The sequence below is a fragment of the Salmo trutta genome, chromosome 8 (genome assembly GCF_901001165.1).
Source record: "Salmo trutta chromosome 8, fSalTru1.1, whole genome shotgun sequence".
Taxonomy (NCBI): domain Eukaryota; kingdom Metazoa; phylum Chordata; class Actinopteri; order Salmoniformes; family Salmonidae; genus Salmo; species Salmo trutta.
The window spans coordinates 8,028,419-8,041,316 of record NC_042964.1 but is presented as its reverse complement, the minus strand read 5'-3'; the positions used below and the strand labels follow the sequence as shown (position 1 = coordinate 8,041,316).

The 12,898-nt window shown below is 46.0% G+C and overlaps 1 protein-coding gene across 1 annotated transcript in view; it reads right to left on the bottom strand.

The window, feature by feature from the left end:
* Positions 1–12,898, bottom strand: part of LOC115199216 (VPS10 domain-containing receptor SorCS2-like) — a 29,004-nt gene that overhangs the window by 3,826 nt on the left and 12,280 nt on the right. The window contains exons 8-12 of the mRNA XM_029761842.1: positions 11,929–12,052; positions 9,001–9,113; positions 8,606–8,728; positions 8,394–8,493; positions 247–349 (exon numbers count right to left, since the gene is read on the bottom strand). Of these exons, the coding sequence (XP_029617702.1) occupies positions 247–349; positions 8,394–8,493; positions 8,606–8,728; positions 9,001–9,113; positions 11,929–12,052 (563 nt within the window). The remainder of the gene's footprint in view (positions 1–246; positions 350–8,393; positions 8,494–8,605; positions 8,729–9,000; positions 9,114–11,928; positions 12,053–12,898) is intronic.

Genomic DNA, 12,898 nt, shown 5'->3' with positions numbered 1-12,898 from the left:
TGTAGTCACGGTTATGTTTTCATCTGTAGTCATGCAACGCTTCAGAGGAGGACTGGCCAGTCTAGTGCCCAGTGCATATCTCAGATATGTAAGTCTAAAATAGCCTGGTCCCAGATCTGTTTGTGCTTTAGTCTACTACATTGTCATTGTCGAGTGAAATCATGTTTTGCATGAAAATTCCATAAGTAGTTGGCAAACGCGCAGCAACAGACTGGCAGCCATGCAGGCTAAGTCTATAAGACCCACCTCTTGAACTTGTAGAGGATGAAGGATCCGGTAGCGAGGAGGCTGATGAGGAAGATGACAGCCAGAGCCCAGACTCCAGGACCTGCCACTCCACCCTGAGAACCTGCAGGGGAGAAAGACAACACACACACATTATGATATGACACACACAAACAGGAACACACACACAATGATATGACACACACACACACACACACACACACACACACACACACACACACACACACACACACACACACACACACACACACACACACACACACACACACACACACACACACACACACACACACACACAAAGGACCCCTATACCAGGTGACCCTGAAAATGGTCAAAGACTCCAGCCACCCTCGTAGACTCCAGCCACCCTCGTAGATTCCAGCCACCCTCATGGACACCAGCCACCCTCGTAGACTCCAGCCACCCTCGTAGACTCCAGCCACCCTCGTAGACTCCAGCCACCCTCGTAGACCCCAGCCACCCTCGTAGACTCCAGCCACCCTCGTAGACTCCAGCCACCCTCGTCATAGACTGTTCTCTCTGCTACCGCACTGCAAGCGGTACCGGAGCAACAAGTCTAGGTCCAAGAGGCTTCTAAATAGCTTCTACCCCCAAGCCATAAGACTCCTGAACATCTAATCAAATGGCTACCCAGACTATTGGCATTCTCCCCCCCCCCTGCCCTTGTATGCTTCTGCTAATCTCAGTTATTATTTATGCATAGTCACTTTAGTAACTCTACCTACATGTACATATTACCTCAATTACCTTGACTAACCGGTGCCCCTCCACATTGACTCTGTACCGGTACCCCCTGTATATAGCCTCCACATTGACTCTGTACCGGTACCCCTGTATATAGCCTCCACATTGACTCTGTACCAGTACCCCCTGTATATAGCCTCCACATTGACTCTGTACCAGTACCCCTGTATATAGCCTCCACATTGACTCTGTACCAGTACCCCCTGTATATAGCCTCCACATTGACTCTGTACCAGTACCCCCTGTATATAGCCTCCACATTGACTCTGTACCAGTACCCCCTGTATATAGCCTCCACATTGACTCTGTACCGGTACCCCCTGTATATAGCCTCCACATTGACTCTGTACCGGTACCCCCTGTATATAACCTCCACATTGACTCTGTACTCGTACCCCCTGTATATAGCCTCCACATTGACTCTGTACTCGTACCCCCTGTATATAGCCTCCACATTGACTCTGTACTCGTACCCCCTGTATATAGCCTCCACATTGACTCTGTACCGGTACCCCCTGTATATAGCCTCCACATTGACTCGGTACCGGTACCCCCTGTATATAGCCTCCACATTGACTCTGTACTGGTACCCCCTGTATATAGCCTCCACATTGACTCTGTACCGGTACCCCCTGTATATAGCCTCCACATTGACTCTGTACCGGTACCCCCTGTATATAGCCTCCACATTGACTCTGTACCGGTACCCCCTGTATATAGCCTCCACATTGACTCTGTACCGGTACCCCCTGTATATAGCCTCCACATTGACTCTGTACCGGTACCCCCTGTATATAGCCTCCACATTGACTCTGTACCGGTACCCCCCTGTATATAGCCTCCACATTGACTCTGTACCGGTACCCCCTGTATATAGCCTCCACATGGACTCTGTACCGGTACCCCCCTGTATATAGCCTCCACATTGACTCTGTACCGGTACCCCCTGTATATAGCCTCCACATTGACTCTGTACCGGTACCCCCTGTATATAGCCTCCACATTGACTCTGTACCGGTACCCCCTGTATATAGCCTCCACATGGACTCTGTACCGGTACCCCCTGTATATAGCCTCCACATTGACTCTGTACCGGTACCCCCTGTATATAGCCTGCACATTGACTCTGTACCGGTACCCCCTGTATATAGCCTCCACATTGACTCTGTACCGGTACCCCCTGTATATAGCCTCCACATTGACTCTGTACCGGTACCCCCTGTATATAGCCTCCACATTGAGTCTGTACCGGTACCCCCTGTATATAGCCTCCACATTGACTCTGTACCGGTACACCCTGTATATAGCCTCCACATTGACTCTGTACCGGTACCCCCTGTATATAGCCTGCACATTGACTCTGTACCGGTACCCCCTGTATATAGCCTCCACATTGACTCTGTACCGGTACCCCCTGTATATAGCCTCCACATTGACTCTGTACCGGTACTCCCTGTATATAGCCTCCACATTGACTCTGTACCGGTACCCCCTGTATATAGCCTCCACATTGACTCTGTACCGGTACCCCCTGTATATAGCCTCCACATTGACTCTGTACAGGTACCCCCTGTATATAGCCTCCACATTGACTCTGTACCGGTACCCCCTGTATATAGCCTGCACATTGACTCTGTACCGGTACTCCCTGTATATAGCCTCCACATTGACTCTGTACAGGTACCCCCTGTATATAGCCTCCACATTGACTCTGTACCGGTACTCCCTGTATATAGCCTCCACATTGACTCTGTACCGGTACCCCCTGTATATAGCCTCCACATTGACTCTGTACCGGTACCCCCTGTATATAGCCTCCACATTGACTCTGTACCGGTACCCCCTTTATATAGCCTCCACATTGACTCTGTACCGGTACCCCCTGTATATAGCCTCCACATTGACTCTGTACCGGTACACCCTGTATATAGCCTCCACATTGACTCTGTACCGGTACCCCCTGTATTTAGCCTCCACATTGACTCTGTACCGGTACCCCCTGTATATAGCCTCCACATTGACTCTGTACCGGTACCCCCTGTATATAGCCTCCACATTGACTCTGTACCGGTACCCCCTGTATATAGCCTCCACATTGACTCTGTACCGGTACCCCCTGTATATAGCCTCCACATTGACTCTGTACTGATACCCCCTGTATATAGCCTCCACATTGACTCTGTACTGGTACCCCCTGTATATAGCCTCCACATTGACTCTGTACCGGTACCCCCTGTATATAGCCTCCACATTGACTCTGTACCGGTACCCCCTGTATATAGCCTCCACATTGACTCTGTACTGGTACCCCCTGTATATAGCCTCCACATTGACTCTGTACCGGTACCCCCTGTATATAGCCTCCACATTGACTCTGTACCGGTACCCCCTGTATATAGCCTCCACATTGACTCTGTACCGGTACCCCCCTGTATATAGCCTCCACATTGACTCTGTACCGGTACCCCCTGTATATAGCCTCCACATTGACTCTGTACTGGTACCCCCTGTATATAGCCTCCACATTGACTCTGTACCGGTACCCCCTGTATATAGCCTCCACATTGACTCTGTACCGGTACCCCCTGTATATAGCCTCCACATTGACTCTGTACCGGTACCCCCTGTATATAGCCTGCACATTGACTCTGTACCGGTACCCCCTGTATATAGCCTCCACATTGACTCTGTACCGGTACCCCCTGTATATAGCCTCCACATTGACTCTGTACCAGTACCCCCTGTATATAGCCTCCACATTGACTCTGTACCGGTACCCCCTGTATTTAGCCTCCACATTGACTCTGTACCGGTACCCCCTGTATATAGCCTCCACATTGACTCTGTACTGGTACCCCCTGTATATAGCCTCCACATTGACTCTGTACCGGTACCCCCTGTATATAGCCTCCACATTGACTCTGTACCGGTACCTCCTGTATATAGCCTCCACATTGACTCTGTACCGGTACCCCCTGTATATAGCCTCCACATTGACTCTGTACCGGTACCCCCTGTATATAGCCCCGCTATTGTTATTTACTGCTGCTCTTTAATTATTTGTTATTTTTATTTCTTACTTTTTTAGGTATTTTCTTAAAACTGCATTATTGGTTAAGGGCTTGTAAGTAAGCATTTCACTGTAAGGTCTACACCTGTTTTATTTGGCGCATGTGACAAATACAATTTGATTTGATTTGAAAAAGGCACCATTATGATATGACACACACACACAAACACACACACACACACAAGCATAGACAACGCACATCAGATGGGAAATGAACACAGGGTAGGTAACACACACACACACACCTCCTGTGGATGTGGGCCCCTGAGACACAAACAAGATTATAGCTGCCATGTCACAATAAACTCCAACAGAATGCTAACACTGCATTGCACTCCGCTTCAATAAACACCTTACAGTGTTCAACAGACAACACACACCACACGGTCAGGAGAAGAGATCCATAACCAAACTGTCCAAGAAAAGATCAAGTTAAAAAGGAAAGGGAATATATTAGACATTATTGAAACATATTGTTTACCTCTGCATATATTGTGAAAAAATGTCTAACATTTTAGCAATTTAGTAGGTATAAACTTAGGGAAATAACACTGAAAGCAGAGAGCAGGTAACAGGAACCCACAACCAATCAGATTGGAGGAAATGTAGGCTCCTTTTCAAATAAAATGTATTGGTCACATACATATGGTTAGCAGATGTTAACGCAAGTGTAGCGAAATGCTTGTGCTTCTAGTTCCGACCATGCAGCAATATCTAACAAGTAATCTAACAATTTCACAACAACTACCTTATACACACAAGTGTAAAGGAATGAATAAGAATATGTACATAAAAATATATAAATGAGTGATGGCCGAACGGCGTAGGCAAGATGTAATAGATGGTATGGAGTACAGTATATACATATGAGATGAGCAATGCAGGGTATGAAAACATTATATGAAGTGGCATTGTTTAAAGTGGGTAGTGATACATTACATCAAGATGGCAAGATGCAGTAGATGGTATAGCGTACAGTATATACATATGGGATGAGTAATGTAGCGTATGTAAACATTATTTTAAGTGGCTAGTGATAAATTGATTACATCAATTTTTCCATTATTAAAGTGGCTGGAGTTGAGTCAGTATGTTGGCAGCAGCCACTCAATGTTAGTGATGGCTGTTTAACAGTCTGATGGCCTTGAGATAGAAGCTGTTTTTCAGTCTCTCGGTCCCAGCTTTGATGCACCTGTACTGACCTCACCTTCTGGATGATAGCGGGGTGAACAGGCAGTGGCTCGGGTGGTTGTTGTCCTTGATGATCTTTTTGGCCTTCCTGTGACAGTGGGTGGTGTAGGTGTCCTGGAGGGCAGGTAGTTTGCACCCGGTGATGCGTTGTGCAGACCTCACTACCCTCTGGAGAGCCTTACGGTTGTGGGCGGAGCAGCTGCCATACCAGGCGGTGATACAGCCCGACAGGATGCTCTCGATTGTGCATCTGTAAAAGTTTGTGAGAGTTTTTGGTGACAAGCTGAATTTCTTCAGCCTCCTGAGGTTGAAGAGGCGCTGCTGCGCCTTCTTCACCACGCTGTCTGTGTGGGGGGACCATTTCAGTTTGTCCGTGATGTGTACGCCGCGGAACTTAAAACTCTCCACCCTCTCTACTAATGTCCTGTCAATGTAGATAGGGGGCGGCTCCCTCTGCTGTTTCCTGAAGTCCACAATCATCTCCTTTGTTTTGTTGACATTGAGTGCGAGGTTATTTTCCTGACACCACACTCCGAGGGCCCTCATCTCCTCCCTGTAGGCCATCTCGTCGTTGTTGGTAATTAAGCCTACCACTGTAGTGTCGTCTGCAAACTTGATGATTGAGTTGGAGGCGTGCATGGCCACACAGTCGTGGGTGAACAGGGAGTACAGGAGAGGGCTGAGAACGCACCCTTGTGGGGACCCAGTGTTGAGGATCAGCGGGGTGGAGATGTTGTTACCTACCCTCACCACCTGGGGGCGCCCCGTCAGGAAGTCCAGGACCCAGTTGCACAGGGTGGGGTCGAGACCCAGGGTCTCGAGCTTAATGACGAGTTTGGAGGGTACTATGGTGTTAAATGCTGAGCTGTAATCGATGAACAGCATTCTTACATATGTATTCCTCTTGTCCAGATGGGTTAGGGCAGTGTGCAGTGTGATAGCGATAGCGTCGTCTGTGGACCTATTGGGGCGGTAAGCAAATTGGAGTGGGTCTAGGGTGGGTGGTAGGGTGGAGGTGATATGGTCCTTGACTAGTCTCTCAAAGCACTTCATGATGACAGAAGTGAGTGCTACGGGGCGGTAGTCATTTAGCTCAGTTACCTTAGCTTTCTTGGGAACAGGAACAATGGTGGCCATCTTGAAGCATGTGGGAACAGCAGACTAGGATAAGGATTAATTGAATATGTCCGTAAACACACCAGCCAGCTGGTCTGCGCATGTTCTGAGAACGCGGCCGGGGATGCCGTCTGGGCCTGCAGCCTTGCGAGGGTTAACAAGTTTAAATGTTTTACTCACGTTGGCTGCAGTGAAGGAGAGCCCACAGGTTTTGGTAGCGGGCCATGTCAGTGGCACTGTGTTGTCCTCAAAGCGAGCCAAAAAGTTGTTTAATCTGTCTGGGAGCAAGGCGTCGTGACCTGCGACGGGGCTGGTTTTTCTTTTGTAGTCCGTGATTGACTGTAGACCCTGCCACATACCTCTCGTGTTTGAGGCGTTGAATTGCGACTCCACTTTGTCTCTATACTGACCCTTAGCTTGTTTGATTGCCTTGCGGAGGGAATAGCTACACTGTTTGTATTCAGTCATGTTTCCGGTCACCTTGCCCTGATTAAAAGCAGTGGTTCGCGAGTTCAGTTTTGCGCGAATGCTGCCATCAATCCACGGTTTCTGGTTGGGGAATGTTTTAATAGACGCTGTGGGTACAACATCACCGATGCATTTGTTAATAAACTCGCACACCGAATCAGCGTATTCTCTCAATGTTGTTGTTCGCCGCAATGCGGAACATATCCCAGTCCACGTGATCGAAGCAATCTTGAAGCGTGGAACCCGATTGGTCGGACCAGCGTTGAACAGACCTGAGCGCGGGTGCTTCCTATTTTAGTCTCTGTCTATAGGCTAGGAGCAACAAAATGGAGTCGTGGCCAGCTTTTCCGAAGGGAGGGCGGGGGAGGGCCTTATATGCGTCGCAGAAGTTAGAATAACAGTGGTCCAGGGTTTTACCAGCCCTGGTGGCACAATCGATATGCTGATAGAATTTGGGCAGCCTTGTTTTCAGATTAGCCTTGTTAAAATCCCCGGCTACAATAAATGCAGGATATGTGGTTTCCAGTTTACAAAGAGTCCAATGAAGTTCTTTCAGGGCCGTCGATGTGTTTGCTTGTGGGGGAATATACATGACTGTGATTATGATCGAAGAGAATTCTCTTGGTAGATAATGCGGTCAGCATTTGATTGTGAGGAATTCAGGTGAACAAAAGGACTTGAGTTCCTGTATGTTGTTATGATCACACCATGTCTCGTTAATCATAAGGCATACACCCCCACCCTTCTTCTTACCAGAGAGATGCTTGTTTCTGTCGGCGCGATGCGTGAAGAAACCAGGTGGCTGTACCGACTCAGATAGAGTGTCTCGAGTGAGCCATGTTTCCGTGAAGCAAAGAACATTACAGTCTCGGATGTCTCTCTGGAATGATACCCTTGCTCGGATTTCGTCTACCTTGTTGTCAAGAGACTGGACATTGGCGAGTAGTATGCTCGGGGGCGGTGAGCGATGTGCCCGTCTACGGAGCCTGACCAGAAGACCGCTCCGTCTGCCCCTTCTTCTACGGCGTCGTTGTTTTGGGTCGCCGGCTGGGATCCGATCCATTGTCCTGGGTGGTGGACCAAACAGAGGATCCGCTTCGGGAACGTCGTATTCCTGGTCGTAATGTTGGTGAGTTGACGTTGCTCTTATATCCAATAGTTCCTCCCGACTGTATGTAATAAAACCTAAGATTACCTGGGGTAACAATGTAAGAAATAACACATAAAAAAACGAAATACTACATAGTTTCCTAGGAACGCGAAGCGAGGCGGCCATCTCTGTTGAGAAAGCAGGAAGTAAAAGTAAGAAAAAAGGTTGTATGAGGTGACTAACACTCATCGATCTCCATCGCTCTCGTGGACGACTCATTAGCTACTAGTCCTTTGAAATAGATTGATAAAAACTAAATTATCCATTCATAGTCAACATGAAACCAAATAATGAAATGGAGAAATGATCTATTATGACATCATATTTACAACATCACAATGGCATGATTACAGGAATTGGAACGGTAATGCAGGATGCTTTGGTTACCTGCGTTAGGGTCAGCTAGCTTCACCAACACCTGTAGACCTCCTCGTACGATGAAGCTAACGTTGTTGTCGTTGAAGGCCTGCTTGATGGCAGGTATACGCTGTGAAAGAAATATAAAACACAACCATACAAACACAAGCATACACAGAGGTAAATTACTGCAGTGAGTGACATTTATTTTAGTTAGGTAGTGTGCGTGTGCACTAGTGTACCTTATCCACAAACACGCTCCTCTTAGCACGCTGGCTTTCTGGTGGGAGAACGTACAGGTCAGCTGTGGTGGGCAGGCCCCGCTTCACCATGGTTACCAGGGACACCTGGGGGATACCTGTGATCTGGGAGTCAAAGGTCATGGTCAAAAACAACACCTGATGGGACTTGTGTCCCCTGTTACGACCTGGTTTATGTTCAAACTAACAAGTTCAGGTAGACCCTCCTCCATCTCCCAATGTTTTTTCTCCCATTTCATTATTATCATCTCTATCAAATAGAATCATTGAACATATTGAGGCCAATGCAGATTCTATCATGATGTATCCTGAAGAATACAGTGGTCGTGTTATGTTAAAGCATCAGGTCATGTATGAGGTGAGTACAGTAGACCCACCTTTGTCAATATCTTGGTGACCACCTGACCCACGTCCTCCCTCCACTCTGGAATGTTTGGGTTGAAGCGGTCCAGGTTACTGCTGAAGGCCAGGGGGATGACCTGGAAACGGTCTGGGATCAAATAGGACACACAGGAAGTCAACTCTAAAGGCAACCATTTTGGGTTACAGCATTCAGATGAACAATAATGGAAGCCTCCATATTAATGACACCATATTCATTTCAACTGTTTGGAGGCTTTAGAATAAGTCAACAGTTTCTCATTATCCTACAACGCCTGCTTCTGCAGTATGTTAATTCTGTATCATCAGTTCTCTTGGGGGTAAGATAATACAGTACATTTCTGCTCAGTTAGCGTTCTCTCATGAATAAATCAAACTCCTCTATGGACATCGTTACCCAGTCACACAGCAGCACATGACATCATGGCGAACCCAGGTACTAGAGCTATTAAAAACAAAAAAATAAGTAGGTCTGATGCCGAAAAATAAAGGAAATTCACGGGAGCACCACAATGCCTACTCCACCAAATGCTCTACCGCGGTTTCCCTGTTCACAGCTTTGACCTACTACAGTAGCTACAGTATCTTGGTCTGTCGTGCGTCCCACAATGTGTATGCAGGTTGCTTAGGATATCAAACAGCCTAGCTAGGACAATGGTAGACAGTGTCTTACGCTCCTAAAAAACTCAGATAATACTTTTATTTCCCTTTTTCTTTTGACCCATAGACAATCAGGGGAAATGCAGAATTTCAAAAGTGTCACACAATTGGAGGGCGAATTGTAGGCTGCAATCACACCCTGTCCATTGCCACTCAACAACGCTTTTTATGAGCCACCTAATAATTTGAAATAAGCATACACGTGCACCGTCATAGGATGCCACCTTTCCAACAAGTCAGTCTGTCAAATTTCTGTCCTGCTGGAGCTAGGAGCAACAACAGCTCACAGAACAAGATCGCCGAGTGCTGAAGCGCGCAGCGCATAAAAATTGTCTGTCCTCGGTTACAACTCTCACTACCGAGTTCCAAGCTGCCTCTGGAAGCAACTTCAGCACAAGAGCTGTTCATCGGGAGCTTCATGAAATGGGTTTCCATGGCCGAGCGGCCGCACACAAGCCTAAGATCACCACACGCAACGCCAAGCGTTGGCTGGAGTAAAGCCCGCCTCCATTGGACTCTGGAGCAGTGGAAATGCCTTCTCTGGAGTGATGAATCACGCTTCACCATCTGGCAGTCCGATGACAAATCTGGGCTTAGCAGATGCCAGGAGAACACTACCTGCCCAAATGCATAGCGCCAAATGGAAAGTTTGGTGGAGGAGGAATAATGATCTGGGGCTGTTTTTCATGGTTTGGGCTAGGCCCCTTAGTTCCAGTGAAGGGAAATCTTAACGCTACAGCATACAATGACATTCTAGACACTTCTGTGCTTCCAACTTTTTGGCAACAATTTGGGGAAGGCCCTTTCCTGTTTCAGCATGACAATGCCCCCTTGCACAAAGCGAGGTCCATACAGAAATGGTTTGTCAAGATCGCTGTGGAAGAACTTGACTGGCCTGTACAGAGCCCTGACCTCAACCCCATCGAACACCTTTGGGATGAATTGGAGCCAGACCTAATTGGCCAACATCAGTGCCCAACCTCACTAATGCTCGTGGCTGAATGGAAGCAAGTCCCCACAGCAATGTTCCAACATCTAGTGGAAAGTCTTCCCAGAAGAGTGGAGGCTGTTATAGCAGCAAAGGGGGGAACAACTCCATATTAATGCCCATTATTTTGGAATGAGATGTTCGACGAGCAGGTGTCCACATACATTTGGTCATGGAGTGTACCATTTATCTTCTTAAATCTGATTTTAAACCTAACCCTAACCTCCTTCCTAACCTTATCACACTGTTAACCTTAACCCTAACCTTAACCTTTTTATAAAGTGTATAAACATCTGTTTCACCTACAAAACGTATTCAGTCTAATGGTCACCTAATGGACTCTGTACCTAGTTTTAATTCGACATCTAGAATTTGAGCCAGGTTTGGGAGGAAAAAATTGTCTGACGACGCTAATGCTAACGATCCTGTCAAAAATCCAGCATAGTGGTTTTCCAGACGGATCATGACGAGGGTCAGGGAGTGTGTTGTGTACCTCAATTCAAGTTGATTTGTGAATTTTCATAGATTTTTAGTGTCATATTGAATTTAACATTGAGCTTCAACCAATGCATATACTAACATAATGTAATTCATATAATAACATCATCAATAGTTGATGTACAGCTAGGTTTGCAAAGCTACTGGTAGTTTAACAAAGTTACCGGAATCCTCAGTAATTTTGGTAGTTAACAGAAAATCTATGGCAATCTATCGTAACTTTGGTAATTTATACTTGAATAACTTGTAAAAAATGTATTCATTTATATCTGTGTCCATATTGTCCACGAGTTTCTACTAGAGAAAATAGCCTAATTAATGAAAATAGCATCTAATCAACAATGGCATTTTGTTTCAATTAACTCTGCAACTCGTTCAGCTAATGACTTTTTTCACAACTGACACCAGTTTGACACCAAAACATTTACAACGAATACATATTGACATAGTAAAATAAAAATAGTGTATAAAAATATAAATGAAGGATATGTCATGCTGAAACATTCATGTTAAACACCAATGGTATTCATTAAGTTGATGGTTTATATTTAGGATAAGGTTTTACAGCTTTGTCATTCAATTTTCTATTTGAAATTGTAATTATTTATTTTACAGGCCACACCTAGGGCCAGAGATAATTACAGGCACCTGCAAAAATCTGAAGTACCCAAAAGGGCTACTAGATGTCTTGTGATAGATTACATAAAATTCTTGAAAGATACAAAAATTCTGGTATATATCAATAATAATTAGCACTGTAATGTTCCCTCTCTCTTACCGTAGACGTGAACGTTCTTGGTGTCCTGCACCATGGAGCGTCCGTTAGAGGCCTGGACGGTGACAGACACCTCTCCTTCCTCAGGGAACCTCGTTATCAGACTGTTCCCCAGGGACATCTTGGGCTGAATGGGACGCATTAAAATACATTGATTCGTTCACCAGTGCTAAGCTTAGCTTTAGCACCATTTACAAAGAGAATTTGGCCTACAGCTCAGATCAACCCTTGAGGTTTAGCTTCCATCACCTAAACAACACTTGAGGTTTAGCTTCCATCTCCTAAACAACACTTGAGGTTTAGCTTCCATCTCCTAAACAACACTTGAGGTTTAGCTTCCATCTCCTAAACAACACTTGAGGTTTCGCTTCCATCTCCTAAACAACACTTGAGGTTTAGCTTCCATCTCCTAAACAACACTTGAGGTTTAGCTTCCATCTCCTAAACAACACTTGAGGTTTAGCTTCCATCATTCCATCACCTTTAAACCTGTAGGTTGTGTGTGTGTGAGGTGTGTGTGTCAGTATGAATTACCTGTAGGTTGTTTGTGTGAGGTGTGTGTTAGTATACATTACCTGTAGGTTGTGTGTGTGTGTGTGTGTGTATGGTGTGTGTTAGTATACATTACCTGTAGGTTGTGTGTGTGTGTGTGTATGGTGTGTGTTAGTATACATTACCTGTAGGTTGTGTGTGTGTGTGTGTATGGTGTGTGTTAGTATACATTACCTGTAGGTTGTGTGTGTGTGAGGTGTGTGTCAGTATACATTACCTGTAGGTTGTGTGTGTGTGAGGTGTGTGTTAGTATACATTACCTGTAGGTCGTGTGTGTGTGAGGTGTGTGTCAGTATACATTACCTGTAGGTTGTGTGTGTGTGAGGTGTGTGTTAGTATACATTACCTGTAGGTTGTGTGTGTGAGGTGTGTGTTAGTATACATTACCTGTAGGTTGTGTGTGTGTGAGGTATGTGTCAGT